At 35.2% G+C, this 22,705-nt stretch overlaps 2 protein-coding genes and 1 non-coding gene across 23 annotated transcripts; 1 reads left to right on the top strand and 2 right to left on the bottom strand.

Annotated features, from left to right (window-relative positions):
* Nucleotides 1–523: 523 nt before the first annotated feature.
* LOC112750858 (uncharacterized) lies at nucleotides 524–15,147 on the bottom strand. Of its 21 annotated transcripts, none has more exons than XR_011872311.1 (9): nucleotides 15,050–15,147; nucleotides 14,605–14,906; nucleotides 14,380–14,515; nucleotides 14,135–14,195; nucleotides 13,955–14,031; nucleotides 13,231–13,329; nucleotides 12,409–12,513; nucleotides 9,263–9,590; nucleotides 8,435–9,072 (listed from the first exon to the last, which is right to left on the bottom strand). XR_011872311.1 is itself a non-coding variant. In XM_072216909.1 (7 exons), the coding sequence occupies exons 2-6, from the start codon at nucleotides 14,691–14,693 to the stop codon at nucleotides 13,276–13,278; spliced, it is 417 nt and encodes a 138-aa protein (XP_072073010.1). In that variant the 5' UTR covers nucleotides 14,694–14,906; nucleotides 15,050–15,147; the 3' UTR covers nucleotides 12,155–12,513; nucleotides 13,231–13,275. The 21 variants fall into 21 exon arrangements, 2 of the variants coding, with proteins under 2 accessions (XP_072073010.1, XP_072073011.1); XR_011872312.1 differs by lacking the exons at nucleotides 8,435–9,072; nucleotides 9,263–9,590 and adding exons at nucleotides 12,691–12,743; nucleotides 12,848–13,025 and having other exon boundaries at nucleotides 12,155–12,513; nucleotides 14,380–14,503; XR_011872310.1 differs by lacking the exons at nucleotides 8,435–9,072; nucleotides 9,263–9,590 and adding exons at nucleotides 12,691–12,743; nucleotides 12,848–13,025 and having other exon boundaries at nucleotides 12,155–12,513.
* LOC112752422 (small nucleolar RNA R71) lies at nucleotides 5,099–5,206 on the top strand. Its single transcript, XR_003176860.1, has one exon. It is a non-coding gene; the product is annotated as a small nucleolar RNA R71 (small nucleolar RNA).
* A 301-nt stretch (nucleotides 15,148–15,448) lies between the features above and the next one.
* Nucleotides 15,449–18,387, bottom strand: LOC140172854 (methylecgonone reductase-like). Its single transcript, XM_029293261.2, has 4 exons — nucleotides 17,493–18,387; nucleotides 16,374–16,620; nucleotides 15,915–16,094; nucleotides 15,449–15,811 (listed from the first exon to the last, which is right to left on the bottom strand). Exons 1-4 carry the CDS (start codon nucleotides 17,810–17,812, stop codon nucleotides 15,587–15,589), a joined length of 972 nt encoding a protein of 323 aa, XP_029149094.1. The 5' UTR covers nucleotides 17,813–18,387; the 3' UTR covers nucleotides 15,449–15,586.
* Nucleotides 18,388–22,705: the final 4,318 nt, after the last annotated feature.

Genomic DNA, 22,705 nt, shown 5'->3' on the forward strand with positions numbered 1-22,705 from the left:
AGATAAGCGTATAGAGATGCGTTCGTTCTTCTGAACTTCTGCTTTCCTGCTATCTTCATCCAATCAATCCTACTCCTTTCCATGGCTAGCCTTATGTAAGGGCATCACCGTTGTCAATGGCTACATCCCATCCTCTCTGTGAAAATGGTCCAATGCGCTGTCACTGCATGGCTAATCATCTGGAGGTTCCTGATCATACTGGAATAGGATTTACTATCCTTTTGCGTCTGTCACTACGCCCAGCACTCGCGAGTTTGAAGCTCGTCACAGTCATTCAATTCCTGAATCCTACTCGGAATACCACAGACAAGGTTTAGACTTTCCGGACTCTCATGAATGCCGCCATCAATCTAGCTTATACCACGAAGATTCTGATTAAGAGATCCAAGAGATACTCATTCAATCTAAGGTGGAACGGAAGTGGTTGTCAGGCACGCGTTCGTGGGGGAATGATGATGATTGTCACGTTCATCACATTCATATTGAAGTACGAATGAATATCTTAGAAGCGGAATAAGTTGAATTGAATAGAAAAATAGTAGTACTTTGCATTAATTCATGAGGAACAGCAGAGTTCCACACCTTAATCTATGGTGTGTCGAAACTCTACCGTTGAAAATACATAAGTGATAATGGAGTTCATTGGTCTCGGCCCCAGAGGGAAACCGGAGTAACCAAGACTGCGAATACAATGATAAAAAGTTCTATATATACTAGACTAGCTACTAGGGTTTACAGAAGTAAGTAATTGATGCATAAATTCACTTCCGGGGCCCACTTGGTGTGTGCTTGGGCTGAGCTTGAAGTTTACACGTGCAGAGACTTCTTCTGGAGTTGAACGCCAAGTTGTAACGTGTTTTTGGCGTTCAACTCTGGTTCGTGACGTGTTTCTGGCGTTTAACTCCAGACTGCAGCGTAGAACTGGCGTTCAATGCCCTTTTGCGTCGTCTAAAATCGAAAAAAGTATGAACTATTATATATTTCTGGAAAGCCCTGGATGTCTACTTTCCAACGCAATTAGAAGCGCGCCAATTTGAGTTCTGTAGCTCCAGAAAATCCACTTTGAGTGCAGAGAGGTCAGAATCCAACAACATCAGCAGTCCTTCTTCAACCTCTGAATCTGATTTTTGCTCAAGTCCCTCAATTTCAGCCAGAAAATACCTGAAATCACAGAAAAATACACAAACTTATAGTAAAGTCCAGAAATGTGAATTTAACATAAAAACTAATAAAAACATCCCTAAAAGTAACTAGATCCTACTAAAAACATACTAAAAACAATGCCAAAAAGCGTATAAATTATCCGCTCATCACAACACCAAACTTAAATTATTGCTTGTCCCCAAGCAACTGAAAATCAAATAGGATAAAAAGAAGAGAATATACTATAAATTCCAAACTATCAATGAAACATAGCTCTAATCAGATGAGCGGGACTTGTAGCTTTTTGCCTCTTGAATAGTTTTGGCATCTCACTTTATCCATTGAAGTTCAGAATGATTGGCATCTATAGGAACTCAGAGTTCAGATAGTGTTATTGATTCTCCTAGTTCAGTATGTTGATTCTTGAACACAGCTACTTTATGAGTCTTGGCCGTGGCCCTAAGAACTTTGTTTTCCAGTATTACCACTGGATACATAAATGCCACAGATACATAATTGGGTGAACCTTTTCAGATTGTGACTTAGCTTTGCTAAAGTCCCCAATTAAAGGTGTCCAGGGTTCTTAAGCACACTCTTCTTTTTTGCTTTGGACCTTGACTTTAACCGCTCAGTCTCAAGTTTTCACTTGACACCTTCACGCCACAAGCACATGGTTAGGGACAGCTTGGTTTAGCCGCTTAGGCCAGGATTTTATTCCTTTAGGCCCTCTTATCCACTGATGCTCAAAGCCTTGGGGTCCTTTTTATTTACCCTTGCCTTTTGGTTTTAAGGGTTATTGGATTTTTGCTCTTGCCTTTTGGTTTTAAGAGCTTTTGGCTTTTTCTGCTTGCTTTTTCTTTTTTTTCTTTTATTTTTGCCTATATTTTTTTTTCTGCAAGCTTTTGTATTCACTGCTTTTTCTTGCTTCAAGAATCAATTTTATGATTTTTCAGATTATCAAATAACATGTCTCCTTGTCATCATTCTTTCAAGAGCCAACATATTTAACATTCATGAACAACAACTTCAAAAGACATATGCACTGTTCAAGCATTCATTCAGAAAACAAAAAGTATTGTCACCACATCAATATAATTAAACTAAGTTCAAGGATAAATTCGAAACTCGTGTACTTCTTGTTCTTTTGAATTAAAACATGTTTCATTTAAGAGAGGTGATGGATTCATAGGACATTCATGACTTTAAGGCATAGTTACTAAATACTAATGATCATGTAATAAGACACAAACATAGATAAGCACTTAACATAAAGAAAACGAAAAACAGAGAAAGTGAGAACAAGGAATGAATCCACCTTAGTGATGGTGGCATTTCCTTCTTGAGGAACCAATGATGTCCTTGAGCTCTTCTATGTCTCTTCCTTGTTTTGGTTGCTCCTCCTTCATTGATTTTTGATCTTCTCTAATTTCATGGAGGATGATGGAGTGCTCTTGGTGCTCCTATCCTTAGTTGCTCCCAATAATTATGTGGAGGAAATTGTATCCCCTGAGGTATCTCAGGGATCTCTTGATCTGCAGTCAAATGTTCTACCATTGAGCTATAGACCCTTGATGGAAGCTTTTGTCTTCCCTTTCCTCTTTCTAGAGGTTTCTCTGGCCTTAGGTGCCATCAATGGTTATGGAAAAACAAAAAAAGAACTATGCTTTTACCACACCAAACTTAGAATGTTGCTCGCCCTCGAGCAAAAGAAGAAAGAATAGAAGAAGAAGAAGAAATGGATGTGAGTGGTGAAGGGGTGATGGGGAAGAGAGATATAGGATTATGAGGAGGAAAGGTGAGTGGAGGTATGTGGGGATCCTGTGGGGTCTACAGATCCTGAGGTGTCAAGGATTTACATCCCTGCACCAATTAGGCATGTAAAATGCCTTTGCATGCAACTCTGGCGTTTAAACGCCAGATTGATGCTTGTTCTGGGCGTTCAGCGCCCAGATGCAGCATGTTTCTGGCGTTGAACGCCAGTTTTATACTTGTTTCTGGCGTTCAGCGCCAGCTTTCCTCAGTGTGCATTTCTGGCGTCTAAACGCCAGGATGCTGCTTGTTTCTGGCGTTCAACGCCAGATCCATGCTCTGTTCTGGCGTTGAACGCCAGCCAGATGCTCCTTACTGGCGTTTAAACGCCAGTAAGTCCTTCCTCCAGGGTGTGATTTTTCTTCTGCTGTTTTTGATTCTGTTTTTAATTTTTATATTTATTTTGTGACTCCACATGATCATGAACCTAAGAAAACATGAAAAAAAACAATAAGAATGAAAATAAATTAGATAAATAAAAATTGGGTTGCCTCCCAATAAGCGCTTCTTTAATGTTAATAGCTTGACAGTGGGCTCTCATGGAGCCTCACATATGTTCAGAGCATTGTTGAGACTCCCCAACACCAAACTTAGAGTTTGACTGTGGGGGCTCTGGTTGACTCTGCTGTGAGAGAAGCTTACTGTGCCTCTTTTCCATGTTTACAGAAGGATGACCTTGAGTTTTAAACACAAGGGAGTCCTCATTCAATTGAAGGACTAGTTCACCTCTGTCAACATCAATCACAACTCTTGCTGTGGCTAGGAAGGGTCTTCCAAGGATGATGGATTCATCCTCATCCTTCCCAGTATCTAGGATTATGAAATCAGCAGGGATGTAAAGGCCTTCAACCTTTACTAACACGTCCTCTACTTGTCCATAAGCCTGTTTTCTTGAATTGTCTGCCATCTCTAATGAGATTTTAGCAGCTTGTACCTCAAAGATTCCCAGTTTCTCCATTACAGAGAATGGCATGAGGTTTATTCCTAACCCAAGGTCACATAGAGCCTTTTCAAAGGTTATGGTGCCTATGGTACAAGGTATTAGGAACTTTCCAAGATTCTGTTTCTTCTGAGGCAATCTCAGTTGATCCAATGCATTTAGTTCATTGGTGAACAGGGGAGGTTCATCTCCCCAAGTTTTATTACCAAAAAAATTGGCATTCAGCTTCATGATTGCACCAAGGAACTTGGCAACTTGCTCTTCAGTAACATCTTCATTCTCTTCAGAAGAAGAATACTCTTCAGAGCTCATGAATGGCATAAGGAGGTTCAATGGAATCTCTATGGTCTCTAGATGAGTCTCAGATTCCTTTGGTTCCTCAAAGGGAAACTCCTTATTGATCACTGGACGTCCCAGGAGGTCTTCCTCCTTGGATTCGGCCATGATGGTTATATAAATGGCCTTGCACTCTCTCTTTGGATTCTCTTCTGTATTGCTTGGGAGAGTACTAGGAGGAGTTTCAGTGATCTTCTTACTCAGCTGGCCCACTTGTGCCTCTAGATTTCTAATGGAGGACCTTGTTTCATTCATGAAACTCAGAGTGGCCTTAGATAGATCAGAGACTAAATTTGCTAAGCTAGATGGATTCTGCTCAGAATTTTCTGTCTTTTGCTGAGTGGATGATGGAAAAGGTTTGCTATTGCCAAATCTGTTTCTTTCACCATTATTAAAGCCTTGTTGAGGCTTTTGTTGATCCTTCCATGAGATATTTGGGTGATTTCTCCATGAGGGATTATAGGTATTTCCATAGAGTTCACCCATGTAATTCACCTCTGCTATTGCAGGGTTCTCAGGATCATAAGCTTCTTCCTCAGAAGATGCCTCTTGAGTACTGTTGGATGCAGCTTGCATTTCATTCAGACTCTGAGAAATCATATTGACTTGCTGAGTCAATATTTTATTCTGAGCCAATATGGCATTCAGAGTATCAATTTCAAGAACTCCCTTCCTTTGAGGCGTCCCATTACTTACAGGATTCCTCTCAGAAGTGTACATAAACTGGTTGTTAGCAACCATGTCAATGAGTTCTTGAGCTTCTGCAGGCATTTTCTTTAGGTGAATGGATCCACCTGCAGAAGTATCCAATGACATCTTAGTTAATTCAGACAGACCATCATAGAATATATCCAGGATGGTCCATTCTGAAAGCATGTCAGAAGGACACTTTTTGGTCAGTTGCTTGTATCTCTCCCAAGCTTCATAGAGGAATTCACCTTCCTTCTGTCTGAAGGTTTGAACATCCACTCTAAGCTTACTAAGCTTTTGAGGAGGAAAGAACTTGGCTAAGAAAGTCGTGACCAGCTTATCCCAAGAGTTCAGGCTATCTTTGGGTTGAGAGTCCAACCATACTCTAGCTCTGTCTCTTACAGCAAAAGGGAAAAGCATGAGCCTGTAGACTTCAGGATCTACTCCATTAGTCTTAACAGTATCACATATCTGCAAGAATTCAGTTAAGAACTGAAAAAGATCTTCAGATGGAAGTCCATGAAACTTGCAGTTCTGCTGCATCAGAGAAACTAATTGAGGTTTCAGCTCAAAGTTGTTTGCTCCAATGGTAGGGATGGAGATGCTTCTTCCATGTAAATTGGAATTAGGTACAGTAAAGTCACCAAGCATCCTCCTTGCATTATTATTTTCGGCTGCCATCTCCTCTTCTTGTTCGAAAATTCCTGTAAGGTTGTCTCTGGATTGTTGTATTTTAACTTCTCTTAGTTTCCTTTTCAGAGTCCTTTCAGGTTCAGGATCTGCTTCAACAAGAATGTTCTTGTCCTTGCTCCTGCTCATATGATAGAGAAGGGAACAGAAAAATAATAATAGGGATCCTTTTTACCACAGTATAGAGGTTCCCTTGTTGTGAGTAGAAGAAAAGAAGAGTAGAAGAGAAAAGAAAGGAGAATCCAAACAGAAGGGTGAGGTGTGCAGAGATATGAGATGAAGAGAAGTGTTAGTAGATGAATAAATAAATAGAAGAAGATGAGAGAGAGAAGTTTTCGAAAATAATTTTTGAAAAAGAGTTAGTGATTTTCGAAAATAGTTTTTGAAAAAGGTTAGTAATTTTCGAAAATTAGGAATGAAATAAAATTAAAATCAAAAATTAAAATAATTAGTTAATTAAAAAGAAATTTTGAAAAAGGGGGAAGGAATTTTCGAAAATTAAAGGTAAAAAATTAGTTGGGCAGTTTTACTAAAGATAAGAATCAAATAAAAAGTTGAGTGGTTAGTTGAAAAATATTTGAAATTCAATTTTTAAAAGATAAGGAGATAAGAAGTTAGAAAAGATATTTGAAAAAGATAAGATAAAAAGATATTTTTGAAAAGATATGATTGAAATTAGTTTTGAAAAAGATTTGATTTTTAAAATCACAATTAATGACTTGATTCACAAGAAATCACAAGATATGATTCTAGAACTTAAAGTTTGAATCTTTCTTAACAAGTAAGTAACAAACTTGAAATTTTTGAATCAAAACATTAATTGTTGATGATATTTTCGAAAATATGATGTAAAATTAAGAAAAATATTTTAAAAAAATATATTTTTTTTAAATTTTCGAAAATAAATAAGAAAAATGAAAAAGATTTTATTTTTGAAAAAGATTTTGAAAAAGATAAGATTTTTAAATTGAAAATTTGATTTGACTCATAAAAACAACTAGATTTAAAAATTTTTGAAAAAGTCAATCCAAATTTTTGAAATTTATGAGTGAAAAAGAGAAAGATATTTTTTGAATTTTGAATTTTTAATGATGAAAGAGAAAAACATGAAAATGATGCAATGCATGAAGATTTTGGATCTAAACATGTGATGCATGCAAGAACACCATGAATGTCAAGATGAACACCAAGAACACTTTGAATGTCAAGATGAACATCAAGAACTTATTTTTGAAAAATTTTCAAGAAAAGAAAATATGCAAGACACCAAACTTAGAAATTTTTCATGTATAGACACTATGAATGCAAGAATGCATATGAAAAACAAGAAAAGACACAAAACAAGAAAATATGAAGATCAAACAAGAAGACTGGCCAAGAACAACTTGAAGATCATGAAGAACACTATGAATGCATGAATTTTCGAAAAATGCATAAAAATTTTTAGAAAAAATACAATTGACACCAAACTTAAAAATTGACTCAAGACTCAAACAAGAAACACAAAATATTTTTTATTTTTATGATTTTATAAATTTTTTTTGGATTTTTTGAAAATTAATGTGAAAAAGAAAAATAAGGATTCCAAAATTTTTAATATGAATTCCAGGAATCTTGTGCTCTTTAGTCTAAATCTCCAATCTGAGGGTTAGACATGGCTTAATAGCCAGCCAAGCTTTAGTATGCTATTACATGCATTGAAGTGATTAGTTGAATCCTCAGTCCAAAGGAATTTAGACATGGCTTTACAGCCAGATAGGATTCAACATGTTACCATGAAACTCTAGAATTCATTCTTGAAAGTTTTGAAGCCATAGAATAATTAAAAAAAAAAATTTTTTTCGAAAATAAATTTTTTTGAAAAACGATAATAAAGAAAAATTTTTGAAAGAATTTTGAAAACTTTTTTTGAAAATAAAATAAGAAGAAAATTACCCAATCTGAGCAACACGATGAACCGTCAGTTGTCCAAACTCGAACAATCCCCGGCAACGGCGCCAAAAACTTGGTGCACGAAATTGTGATCCCTGGTAATGGCTCCAAAAAACTTGGTGCTCTAATCTTAATTCATAAATTGTCACAACTTCGATACAACTAACCAGCAAGTGCACTGGGTCGTCCAAGTAATAAAACCTTACATGAGTAAGGGTCGATCCCACGGAGATTGTTGGTATGAAGCAAGCTATGGTCATCTTGCAAATCTCAGTCAGTCGGATATCAAATGGTTATAGAGTTTTCGAATAATAATAATAAACAGAAAATAAAGATAGAAATACTTATGTAAATCATTGGTGAGAATTTCAGATAAGCGTATAGAGATGCGTTCGTTCCTCTGAACTTCTGCTTTCCTTCTATCTTCATCCAATCAATCCTACTCCTTTCCCATGGCTAGCTTTATATAAGGGCATCACCGTTGTCAATGGCTACATCCCATCCTCTCTGTGAAAATGGTCCAATGCGCTGTCACTGCATGGCTAATCATCTGGAGGTTCCCGATCATACTGGAATAGGATTTACTATCCTTTTGTGTCTGTCACTATGCCCAGCACTCGCGAGTTTGAAGCTCGTCACAGTCATTCAATCCCTGAATCCTACTCGGAATACCACAGACAAGGTTTAGACTTTTCGGACTCTCATGAATGCCGCCATCAATCTAGCTTATACCACGAAGATTCTGATTAAGAGATCCAAGAGATACTCATTCAATCTAAGGTGGAACGGAAGTGGTTGTCAGGCACGCGTTCGTGGGGGAATGATGATGATTGTCACGTTCATCACATTCATATTGAAGTACGAATGAATATCTTAGAAGCGGAATAAGTTGAATTGAATAGAAAAACAGTAGTACTTTGCATTAATTCATGAGGAACAGCAGAGCTCCACACCTTAATCTATGGTGTGTAGAAACTCTACCGTTGAAAATAAATAAGTGATAATGGAGTTCATTGGTCTCGGCCCCAGAGGGGAACCAGAGTAACCAAGACTGCGAATACAATGATAAAAAGTTCTATATATACTAGACTAGCTACTAGGGTTTACAGAAGTAAGTAATTGATGCATAAATCCACTTCCGGGGCCCACTTGGTGTGTGCTTGGGTTGAGCTTGAAGTTTACACATGCAGAGGCTTCTTCTGGAGTTGAACGCCAAGTTGTAATGTGTTTTTGGCGTTCAACTCTGGTTCGTGACGTGTTTCTGGCGTTTAACTCCAGACTGCAGCGTAGAACTGGCGTTCAACGCCCTTTTGCATCATCTAAACTCGAACAAAGTATGGACTATTATATATTTCTGGAAAGTCCTGAATGTCTACTTTCCAACGCAATTGAAAGCGTGCCATTTTGAGTTCTGTAGCTCCAGAAAATCTACTTTGAGTGCAGGGAGGTCAGAATCCAACAGCATCAGCAGTCCTTCTTCAACCTCTGAATATGATTTTTGCTCAAGTCCCTCAATTTCAGCCAGAAAATACCTGAAATCATAGAAAAATATACAAACTCATAGTAAAGTCCAGAAATGTGAATTTAACATAAAAACTAATAAAAACATCCCTAAAAGTAACTAGATCCTACTAAAAACATACTAAAAACAATGCCAAAAAGCGTATAAATTATCCGCTCATCAGGTACTTCTTGATGAAGAACCTGAGCAGCCCAGCGTACCCCCGCGGCAGCATCATTAACTCGGCAAAGGATTCGGCGAGGAGAGCGACGGTGGTGTCAGTCTCGTCGGGGCGCATCACACGGACCCACATGGAGCCAGATTTGAGGTCCTCCGAGTAGACGAAGGATTCCATGAAGTGGAGGCAGTTGAGCTCGTCGTTGGTGAGGAAACGACCTGTGCGGAAGGGGTCGTCTAGGTACAGAGAGGAGATTGGCGGCGGTGGTGGTGGTGGTGATGTTGTTGAGGAGTGAGAATGGAAGGTGGCTAGACCAGCGGCGATGAGGTGGCTGTTCTTGAAGGTGGTGCTTCAGAGGCTGCAGTGATGACCTTAAAGAAGAATGAGAAGATGGAGTCACGAGGGATAACAATGAAGCCTAGTGATTTACATTAGGGTTAATGTTGGAATTATTGAATTAGAATGGGAATAATTTAGGTACAAATTATAATTAAAATTTCTGTCCCCGTCTTTAAAATTTTCTATCTTCAGTGTCCCTACTATTTGGAGGTACTGAAATACTGAAATTTTGAAGACGGAGACAAAAATTTAAGTACTAGTCTCTAGCTCAACAAACATAATACTGAGTCTCTGTCTCCCCGTCTCAGTTCCAATCTTTGCAAACAAACGCTACCTTAATGAACGCACACTAGTGGATTAACGGGTTTTTTATTTATATAAATTAAATAATTTTATTTACTGAAATAAGTAATTTTAAAAGTTATTACGAAAACTATTATCTCGTTTACATTATAAATGAGATAATTTTTAATGTATCTCGTTTACACTGTAAACGAGATATGTGAATTTTTTCAATTTTCATATATCTTGTTTACAGTATAAACGAGATACATTAAAAATCATTTTGTTTACCGTATAAACAAGATACATGTATTTGTAAATATAAAATTAATAATTTAAATTGGACGAAACTTTTAAAAATGATACATTTCAAATAATAGGAAAGATAGACAGTTTTATATAACAGTAAAGATGGACGATTTTAAAAATAGAATACTATTAACACATTTACTTTTTCTGAGTGAAAGTACATATGTAGCATCATTAAACTGCCCACTATTAATACGGTTTTTTTTAACTGGCTACTATTAACACTATTGCTTCTTCCACTACTTCTATCTAGGACTGGCAATGGATAGGGTAGGGTAGGGTTTGGACTCTACCCTAACCCTACCCGCAAGTTGAAAACTTTTTTAAAATTCTACCCTACCTTACCTGCGGGTTGAGAATTTCTCAACCCTAACCCTACCCGCACCCTAAAGTTCTAAATCCTACCTAACCGCAGAAAAATAAAAAAAAAATTCAAGCAAATATAAAATTCAACCATTCTAAATTTTATACATATGAATAAAATAGAAAATAAAAAACTAAGTTCAAATTAAAAATAAAAATAATATAATCTTAAAGAAATCTAACATAAAATTACAAATAATATGATCATCAATTAGTTTAGTGGTTATTTCAAATTTTTATAAGAGAAAGATTATGGGTTCAACACTCACTTTATTCACTGTATACATAACTTTTACATATATATTATATAATATATTAGGGGTGCAGATAGGGTAGGGTTAGGTATACCTAAACCCGTACCCTATCCTACCCGTAGGTGAACTCGTACCGCACCTTACCCTACTCGCTGCCGGTAGGGTATAGATTGCCAACCCTACTTCTATCTACTAACGATTTTTTATTAGAATTTACACTATCAAATAATACTTTAACTTTTTAACTGAGATATAATTTATTTATTAAATTTTTAATTGAAAGATATAATTTTAACGGACAAAATTTTTAAATTTTTTATGTAATTTCTTGAATATTAATTTTTAAATTTAAATTATATATTTTAAATTTTGTTTGTTGCATGAGAGTATAATATATATATATATATATATATATATATATATAATTTTTTTTTAAATTATATATATTAATACTCAAGAAAGTACATAAAAAATTTAAAAATTTTGTCTGTTAAAAATTATATATCAATTAAAAATTTAATAAATAAATTATATCTCAATTAAAAATTTAAAATATTATTTAAATTGATTTAGTGTAAATTCTAATAAAAAATCATCCGTTGATTTGAAGTAGTGGAAGAAGCATAAGTGTTAGAAAAAAGGTAACCATATAAATAATGGACAATCTAACCACTAACCAAAAAAAGGGTTAAAATGGCAGTTATTTTTGAAAATTACGGCGGTTAGAACCGCCATTATTACTAAAAATGGCGCCTCCAAGAAACGCCGTTATTCTGGACGCCATTCTAATTATTACGGCGGTTTTTAGAAAATCGCCACAATTACCTTGGTTAAAACGGCAATTTTTTGATAGAAACCGCCATTATTTTCAAATAAAATTTGATATTATGCTGTTCAAACCATGTCATGCGGGAATCACGCTACTACTATGCTGTTAAATAAAAATTTGATATTATTTAACTTAATTATTATTAATTATGATGAAGCTACAAAAATAACTTGGTATAACTAGTGAAGAAAGAAAAGAAGTGCAATTGTGGACAAATAGTGAAGAAAGAAAATAACTTGGTATAACTTGATATTATTTAACTTAATTATTATTTGGCTAGCTTTTAAACATGATGAAGTTTTTTTTTTTTTCTTTTGTTCTTCTATGTTTGTGTAAAAGAAAAGGGGAGGGTGGGAGTAATATTTGGTTACACCAAATTGGTAAAATCCCAGAAATCCTTTTGATCACTACTAATGGAGATAAAAAGAATAAAGCCTTGTTAAGTAAAAAAGTTCCTAATACAAATTTCATAATTCTTATGTTCAGATTGTATTGAAAAGGTATTTCGTATAAAGAAAATAATAATTGAATACTTCTGATAAATCATGAACCTACTAGATAGATGACAAAATTAAATGTCTACTTATATAAATATACTAATAGTTCTTGTCTAACTAAGGTCTTACACAAAATCACAATTTACCATCATTTGGCTCTAAGACTAGTGCATTTTTAAAGTTTTTAGTTGTAGCATCTATTTCATAGAGTGCCATATGTGCCTAGTAAATCCAAAACCACACAGTTATCATAAAGGAAAGTGAGATAGATTTAATAAAATATAGCAAAAAAAACCTCCTCAATTCAGATATCAACCTGTCCTTGCCGGAATAATGCTTTGACATTGTTGTCCTCTCCACACAGTGCAAACTTAGAATCAAATAATGCTCCTTTAAGATCTCCTAATTTTAATTTACAGGCCTACAAAATTATATAGCAGAAAAATAACATTAAAGAAAAGCACAAACACAACAGAGGAAAAAGGGGGATGGCAGGGGAAGAGAATCAGTTATATTATTCAGATTAAAAACAGGACTCGATGAAAAATGCATTAAAATGAATGCATTTTGAAGTATAGAAATAGTAACTTAAACTTACAGAACTGTTTGTAAAAAATTGAGACTTAGTTTTTCTCAAGGCTATGCTTTTCTCTGCAAAATCGTAAGGATGTTACGATAAGTGGATGAAGTGGTGAGCATTTGCAGAATAATCACTATACAATCCAGTTATTCATTTGTAGGAAAAACTAGCATACCTCCATCAATCCCTTCTTTCTCCCAACAAACATCTAAGTAGCTCCAATATAGTATAACTACTTATAATTTTGTCAACATGGATCTCTAAAGAGGGATATTTCAGTTTGACTATCTCTCGTAGATCTTCATTATCTGGTGGCCTAATTATCACTCTTCTCCAAAGCACACTAAGGTGACCTTCAAGTACAAAAATTGAAGTTTCAAGCTCATACTTCCAGAAAGAAGAGAAAACAATTTCATCAAACAACATAACCTAGCTTTCTACCAAAAGGAATTAAAATTTTACTTTCTCAACCAAAAGAAATTAAACTTTTACTTTCTCAACCAAAAGGCAATTTATGTTAACAAAAATAAAGAGGCAAACTCATAATTAAACTTTTACCTCTTCAGCCCCAAAGAAGAGGAAACTGTGATCAGCTAAGTTTTCTCAGACCAATTTCAGGGTTGCGACAAGTCCGGCAAGGACCACCGACGCTGTTCCCTACAACAAACCAGGAAATTATAAGAGATGATCATTGGTTAATAAAATAGGAGAGTTGGTCAGAGAAATTTAAAATAAGTTGTACTAGTACTAAACCATTCTTTTGCGTCCAAATTTTGAAAATATAAAGAAAAATATACTTTATTTTTTATTTCACCCAAAATGACTATGAAATTTTGTTAATATTAAGTAGAGTGACAGTGATAGAGAAAGCAAGTATACCTCTAATCCGCCCAAAAATTATAATAATCAAAATATCAATGCAAAAAGTAAAAGCAAAAAGAGAGCATTTAACGATAATAAGTTTCTAAGTTCTAAGTCTATATATTATTCATTAAAATGAGAGAAAGTTCTTATAACAGATTGGATTGATCCATGGAACAGATGAATTGTATTTACCAAATGACCCCCACCAACTCAATCAATCAATGAATCAATACGAATTGGTTCCCTCATGGACTATATATTGAATACCAGAAAGTATAACATATAACAAGACAAATATCACACCCTATGCGTAGTTTTTATTTTGGTAATAATCGACTCATCTTTCTAAACAAGATAAACAAAAAGAAAAGAAAAATGAAGATGATATCAACAAAAAGTATGGAACAATAATACAAACTTGAAGTATTTCACTCAAAGCCTCTCCAGGTGCCATTCTAAGACCCCCTTTTCCTAAACCAAGCTGCTGAGATAGCACTGCTCAGCTTCAAACAACAAGTAACTCATGAATACACATCAAAGTAAGACAAAACCAAAGAAAGTGAACCATTTTCTCTCAAATTTACAAAGTCATATATACCTTTAAGATCTATCTTGGTATCAGCTAAAGCAAAAACGATATAAAATCTGTTTTTCTTGTCCTGTTTGATAAGTATACTAGTTAGGAGAGGGAAATCAAATTGTAAATAAATTAATTATTTGCTCATGTAGGTGCAAAAAAATCACAAATAAATTAATTCATATTATGCAATAAATATGCATAATAACAAGTTATCCATGTTTGTTTCAACCATTTTTGCCTCTTTAGGCCATTAACAAAATTACCACAACTCCATTCTCCGCAGCATCGAGTGCTTCATCATCATCATTATGAAATGTTTCAACGATCCCTTCCTCAGAAACCCTAGCTCCTGCAATTTTAGTAGTTGTAGTTGCCATTTCGCAAAATCTATCATGTATTCTAAAATTTTGGATCAATAATTAAGAGATCGAAGGAATTAGAGTAAAATATTTTCAAGAGAACAAAGGAAAAGAGGGAGAAGAACCTACCTAGCGAGCTTGTGGGAGAAGAATCTCACAACACAGTAGCTTGATGGACGAGATTGCCGGCGTAGGAGAATGCCACCGGAGGAGATCATCTCAATAGGAGATGTTGCCGGAGGAGACCGTCGCAGGAGGAGATTGTCGTTGGAAAAGAGGTCACTAGGAAAGGTCGCCGCTGAGGAAGACGTCACTGAATGAGGTCGCCGTTGGAGGAGGTCGTCGCCGAAGGAAATTGGTCAAAGGAGGTCGTCGGAGGAGGAGCTCGGTCAGAGAAGATCGTCACAGAGAAGATCTCTGTAGCAGTGAGCCTTTGCATTTCAACAAAAGTAGAATTGGATTAGGGTTAGAATTTTTTGGATAGCAGTGATAACGGCGTTTTAAAACCGCCAGAATCAACAAAAATCGCCATTAAATAGAACTCAATTATGGCAACAAAAAAACGTCATAATACCCGGATATTACGGTAGCTTTACAAAACCGCCGTAATATTAATACCATTTTATGTGCTTTTTTTTTGTAGTGAACGATGCCCGATGATTTCATTTATTTCAACGGTTGGGAGAAATAAACGGTTAACAATGTTTCATTTTTAAAACAGTCAATTAGTTTGGTTTAATTTATATTATTAATATTTTTCATTATTTTCAAAAAATATATTTTTATATTTATAAATACATATATTTCGTTTACATTGTAAATGAAATTATTTTTAATGTATCTACATATATGAAAATTAAAAAATTTATATATCTCGTTTATCGTGTAAATAAAATTTATTAAAAAATTTTTTATTTACCGTATAAACAATATAATAGTAAATGACGTATTTTTGTAATAACTTTTAAAATTATTTGTTTCAGTAAATGTTATTTAATTTATATAAATAAAAAATCCGTGGATTAACGGAGTTGAATACGAGTGAAATTATTACATTATTTATTTGAATGAGAGATTATGGTGTTGCGAATTAAGAACTATTAATACTTTTTCACGGATCATCATCCCAGAGTTCTTCCAGAGACTTGTATGGCCCATTTTCTGATACAAAGGCTTCTCCCTTAAACATCCTACACTGTGGAATCTGGCTGATTTTTTCTGATTCTTCTTTGCTTAATTCCCAGTCAAATATTTCAAGGTTTTGTCTCATCCTCTCCTTGTTGAAGCTTCTCACAATGGGGATTACCCCTTGCTCATGTATCCATCTTAGTGCTATCTGCATGAAAATGATTCTGCTTTTAATTCACACTATAAAGTAAATTTATAAATTTAAATTTATAACCTTAATGGAAAAATAAAGAAATAAATATATTAAGCACCTGAGGCACACTCTTGTGCCTTGAATTGGCTATGTCCTTAAGGATTGGATTGTCCATAACGGAATTTATACCATAAAATTCTCTGTAAGCTCCTAATGGTGACCATGCACTCACATGGATTCCTTTCTGCCTGCAAAATTCTCTAAGCTTCCCCTGCTGCCATGTTGGGCTCATTTCCACCTAAAACCATTTGAAAGGAAGAATCACTAAAAATATGTACAATGTATATTTCAAAAATTATATAGAAAGTTAAAAATACGTGATGATAAATATTTTACCATCTACCTAAATCAATTGTGTTTAGTCACAAAAAAAAATATCAATTCATTGTGTTTCGGGTTTAATATGTATTATAATATTATTAGAAGAAAATTTGTAGTAGTTCAATGTAGAAGACATAATTATCAAGTAAAAAATAAATAAATAAAAAAAATAATCTCAACAAACTTTAATGTATACCTGGTTGACAGCTGGAGGAATAGTTGCATTTTCTAAGAGGTGTGTGAGTTTTTTAATGCCAAAGTTGCTTACACCAATGGATTTGGCTAAGCCTAATCTTTGACACTCTTCCATGGCTTCCCATGTTCCTTCTATTTCAAAGGGAAGCAAATCATCCTTTCTTACTTCAAGAGCTCCATCAACTTCAGGCTTGAATCTCAGTGGCCAATGAATCAAATAGAGATCTACATACTCCAGCCCCAAGTTCCTAAACAGTGTCAAGGAAACATAGTAATTAAACAAACAACATATATGTATGAAAATAAAGATGATGAATATGAATGTATAGATAACATAAATAAGGGGATAGAAAAATGAAGAATGTGAATTTTAGATAACATAAATGAAAGGGAAAAAGATGTACGTTTTTTGTCTTTTAAATATGGGGTGCAACAAATTTGTCCCTTATTGAAAAGTATATCAATTTCTGCCCTACACTTACAAATTAAATTAATCTTTATGGTGACTTAGAAATAATATAAATGAAGAAGAGATGGATGAATGAATTAGTTGTTGTAACAACCTATAACTAACTCTAAAATCAACCAATTAATTAGATCATTTCACAATTCTCTAACCAACTCTAACTCTATCATTTCCTTCTTCCTCTTTGACCAATGTATTAAATTGAGAAAGTAAAATTTCACTCTATTCTTTATGATTTATAAATTCAATGGTCAAATTGTTTCTTATATTTTTTAAGAGTAATTAGAAGATATTATAGATATAAATCATACAATCATTTATGTATCTTTTTTATTAGTTTAAGTTTTTGAAATAATTAATTTCATGACATAATCAAAGTTTATAATAAAAAAATTAGAATTTGATCCTTGTTATTCCTAAAAAAAAAAATAGTACAGAGAGAAATAAAAGTCTACACAAAAATTTAAACAAATTCAAAAAAAAAAAAATTGGAAGAAAGAGAATATTATAAGTATTTATATATTTTTTCTATCTGCTTAAATTTTTGGAAAAAAAAAATAGTTTTATGAGAGAAGAACATACATACACAATTAAGGAGAAAATTATAGTTGTCGAAAAATTCCATAAGGAGAAAAGTAATATCAATATACTAACTTAAGTGTGGTCTTCAGAGCTGGAAGAACAAGGTCATGGTGAGCATTGTTGCACCATAGCTTGGAAGTGATGAACACTTCGTCGCGGTGGTTTACGATTCCTAGCTCTAAAGCCTTGGCCAAAGCCTGGCCTAGAGGGACCTCAGTTCCATACAAAGCAGCAGTGTCGAAGTGTGTGTATCCAGCTTCAAAGGCATCAACATATGTTGGGGGAAGAGACTCTGTTGCTGGAAGAGGAATCACTGCAGTTCCATACCCTATCACTGGCATCTTCTCCCCTGAGTTTAGAATCACTTCTGGGATCTTCTTCTTTGCTTCCATGTTCTCTACCTGCTTGTGTTTTGAATTGTGAATTTGTATGACTAGAATTAATGAAGGAATGAATGAAAGAAAAGGATCAGGTAATTCAAAAATAAATCTATAATATATAATTTTAAAAAGATGAATACTACCGTGCCTAAGACATGGTGTCTAATTTCTTAAAAAAGGTAAAAAAAATAATATTTAATAAACTTTAAATATTTTATTTTTATTTTATACATTTTATTTTTTACTTATAAAAAAAAATTAAACAATTTAGGCACCATAATAAAAGACACCATAGAATTTACCTTTTAAAAATAAGCAACAATTTTCAACTAATAAAATATACCATTCAACTATGATTTTTTGAAAATAAAAAATGGACCATCAGATCAGTCCGATTCAAATAAAAAACTGATTGGCAATAAATCAGTTAAAAAAATTAAAAAATTTAATTAGAAAACTAAATAATTAGTCGAACTGATATGATTTTTTAACTGTTAATTAATTTAAAATAATAATTCTTTTTTAAAAAATATTTTATATAAATATATTATTTGATTATTATATTATAAACAACTGGTTTGATTTTCAAAACCAAACATTCAAGTTCAACACATTTATATACATAGTCTATTCACATGAATACAATAATCATAAATTCTAACATAGTTTACAACCACATATATTATGTTATGAATGTAACAAAATTCTAGCGGGACACGTTGAAAAAGACTACTTAAACATTTAAAACAAGAGTCGCTGTTTAAGGGTCCCCATCCCAGAACTCTTCCAAGGACATGTAAACACCGTTATCAGATACATAAAATTCTGCCTTATAGAGCCGGCTCTATGGAATCTTGCTGATCTTGTCTGATTCCTCTTGGCTCAGTTCCCATTCAAATATGTCAAGCTAAGGTTCTCTCTCATTCTCTTCTTCTTGAAGCTTTTCACAATGGCACTTGCTTCTGCTTCATATATATATATATCCATCTCAGTGTTATCTACATCATCTCCATGTGTTATACATCCATGGATTCTTTTTGTAACGGTGTCATTAATTACAACACTGGACCACTCATGATTTTAATGTATTTTTGTTAGTTTTAGAAAATAGTTTGAAGGTGGTTTAATATATGGATTAAGAATTGAGGATGATAATTTGATGAATGGTTAAAGAAATAAAACATATTTATTACACTACAAGAAAAAGCGTATTTATCGACGAAAAAAATCGACGGCTATCTCTCCCGGTCGATATTTTTCGACGGCTTGCCGTCGATATTTAAAAAAAAATAATAATTAAAAATAAAATAATAAAATCAACAATCTAATCGTCGATTTTTTGATGATGCATTAAATCTCTTTTAATTATCGTCATATTGTAGACGAAGCGGGGGATGAAAATACTTTTATATTAAAATCGACAGACATAGCGTCTATTTTATATTTAAAATATCGACAACATTTCTGTCGATAAATTTAAACGTCATTGTTTCTCAAAATACGAAGCGAGAGATGAAAATACTTTTATATTAAAATCGACAGACATAGCGTCTATTTTTATATTTAAAATATCGACAACATTTTCGTCGATAAATTTAAACGTTCCAGATTTTTTTTTATTTTTTTCAAAATAAAATCGACATACATACCATCGATTTTTTTCTTCTCTTTTCTTTTCTGCATTCAGAAACACAATTTCAGACCACTTCACGGTTGCGCCACCATCACTCAGTTTGCTCGCACCGCCACTGTCGCTCCTCTTGCTCGCGCCACCACTGTCGCTCCTCTTGCTGGCGCTGCCTGTCGCTCCGTTGCTGCCGTGCCACACAGTCGCTCCTTCTCTCTGTTGCCGTCGTAGCTCCTCCTATTTTGGTCCTTCTCCGCTCTCTCTCAATCGAACTCACAAAAAACAGGTATCATTTTCTGACTGTTACTGAACTCTTTTCAAAGCCAACTTCAGTTTCATTTGGAAATTCCCTATTTCAGGTGTAAACTATGACCTAATTGTAATATCCTGTTTTCTAAATCTAGAAATTCTGGTCATGTTTATTCTGGTCATAATTTGCTGCTTCATGAATTCTTAATATATTATTTCTCTGCTAATATTCTTTCTCTGCTTAATTGAAATGATTGTGGTACTTATTTCATACTCTCCTTCTGTACTGATTTTTGGTTAGGAATTTTACTTTTGTTCTGATTTGGATTTTGCTTTTGTTCTGATTTGGCTTGCTGTTTGTCTTAAATAAATAATTTAAGAAAAACTTCTTTTTATCATAAGTGCATTATGAATTTTTTTTAAAAAGAAAAAAAAATCTTTTGAAGAGCATTGTTTTGTTACTTGTGATCTGTTTCTATGCATCAATTCTCATCCACTGTAGTTAGTTAACGAATGAAGTGCTGGCTCTGTTATTTCTTGATTGAGTAAGAAGAAGGAGTGAGTAAGAAAAACCCCGTCTGAGCATGAGACTGAACCATTTTCTAAGTACTCCTTGAATCCTGGTACAACTTTGTTGTTGGACCATTTTGCTTCTTGCAGAAACGATTTGCACAAATCACACCACTGATATCATAAGTATAGACATATCAATCAATTTATGAATCTTCATAATAATTGTGTAGATAATAGTGAAAACATTAATTTAGGAATCTAATTAAGAGTTAATAAGACTTGATTAAACTTAGGAAAAGTATAGTACATACAGCTTTTTTGAGATAGGGAAGCCACTTGACTGTATGATCTTTGAAGATATCAAAAGCCATTTCATTGATAGTGGTATAAAGCGCTAGGAAGCACAATATCATGTAGTCTGGAAGATTGTTAATGGTATTTACATCCCATTTGATATAAAAGCATGCATATAATAATAATTAAATTTTGCCGCATTAAGTTATTGTTATAAATATATACTAAATAATATTGTTAGAGAATCAATTAGAATCATTAGAATCAATTTAGATCAATTAGCATCGTCTATATTTATATAGCATATCTGTACATTAATTGTAGGATTCTATGTCTTTATTACTTTGATTTATTTAGCACCTATAAATACCCCTTGTATATTGTACCTGAGATACAACTCAATAATACACTTTTCAGATTATTCTCTCAGTCTCTTGTTTCTAACATGGTATCAAGAGCTTAGGTTTTTTTTTCCAATGAATTTTGGTTTATAGTCCCATTGTTTTTCCCTTCCGGTAGTGTTCTTTGGCTTCCTTTTTCGTTCCCTTTTTGACGCTTTGGTTCGTCACTACCATAACCATCTTGTTCGTCTTGTCGCCGTGCTTTCAACGCAACCAGAATCGCCGCCATACGCCTCCGGACGCGCCCCCACGCGCCGCCGAAAGACGCTGCCACGACCAGGTTGCTCTCCTCTCCAAATTCCACCCGTGCCTCTTTGCCCTCATTTTTCTCTGTGTTTCCGACGCTTTGGTTCGTCACCTCCGGCATCATTGTAATCTCCTCTTCATTAGCTTTCCAACGCCGCCAACCGTGCCACCGGAAGCCACCGGACGCGCCGCCACGCGCCGCCGGAAGTGAGCTGGCCACCACCACTGTTTTGTCTTCCAGAAGTTTCAGGAGCCGTTGATCTCCGCACGATCCAACGCCGCAGGTGCTGCCACGTGTCGCGACGAAGCTTCCTCCGCCGACCCGCGTGTCCGACCCGACCCGACCCGCGCCCGACCCGCGCATCCAGCACGCTGCCAGCGTGTCTCTCTCCCTCCAATCAGGTGCTGCCACGTGTCGTCCCTCGCTGACGTGGCGCTGACGCATTGCTGACGTGACGCTGACACATTGCTGACGTGGCGCTGACGTGGCTGCCAAGTGGACCCTCCCTAAGGTTTTTTGGTGAGCTCTTTCCGATTCCGCGCTCTGTTTTCTCGTTTTCTGCCCCGAATTTGCAGTTTTCTTCTTCCTTTGCTATTTCTTCTATTACTATGGAAAAACCGGATGTCTTTCAGCCTATCCCTGTTATTCTTAATGGCTCCAACTATGCACATTGGGTTGAAGCCATGCGAGGATTTCTTAAAGGGAGAAAATTATGGCGATATGTGACTGGTGATATTGCTTGTCCTGTTAAGCCAACTTTATCCAAAGATGGTGCCTCCAAATCCAAGGAGGATGCTGAGAAGGAGAAGGACTATGCAGAGAAATTGGAAGATTGGGATAGTAAAAATCATCAGATTATCACTTGGTTCCGCAACACTTCTACTCCTGGCATTCACTTACAATTTGGGCGTTTTGAAACTGCTAAAGAGGTATGGGATCATTTGGCGAAACGTTACACTATCTCTGATCTCTCTCATCAGTACCAACTGCTTAAGGAACTTCATAGCCTTAAGCAAGAACGTGGCCAAGCAGTTTTTGATTTTCTTGCTCAGATGGAGATTATTTGGGATCAGTTGACCTCCTGTGAGCCTGTTCTTAAAGATCCCACTGATGCTAAGGCATATGAGGATTATCGGAACCGGACACGTCTCATCCAATTTCTGATGGCACTTACTGATGACTATGAGCCGGTCAGGGCTTCTCTTCTTCATCAGAATCCCTTGCCTAGTCTTGAAGATGCTCTTCCTCGTCTTAAGTCTGAAGAAACGCGCTTGGGATTGCTTCGTTCTAAAAGTGAAACTGTCTTTGCTGCCACCGACAGAAAGGGAAAAATCTGTCGCAATTGTAACCGGCCTGGGCATTCCTTCTCCGACTGTCCTTCTATTGAATGTCGTAAGTGCAAACAAAAAGGCCACATTGGCTCCAATTGCCCGAAACTGTTCTGCCATTATTGTAAGCTCTCAGGTCACTTGATTGCTACCTGTCCTACTCGACCACCACGCTCAGATCAGAACAAGTATCAACCTCGTCCCAACCACTCTTCGCATGTGCCTGCCTCTGCTGCTGCTGCTAAT

This window comes from Arachis hypogaea, chromosome 15, assembly GCF_003086295.3.
Source record: "Arachis hypogaea cultivar Tifrunner chromosome 15, arahy.Tifrunner.gnm2.J5K5, whole genome shotgun sequence".
Classification (NCBI taxonomy): Eukaryota; Viridiplantae; Streptophyta; class Magnoliopsida; order Fabales; family Fabaceae; genus Arachis; species Arachis hypogaea.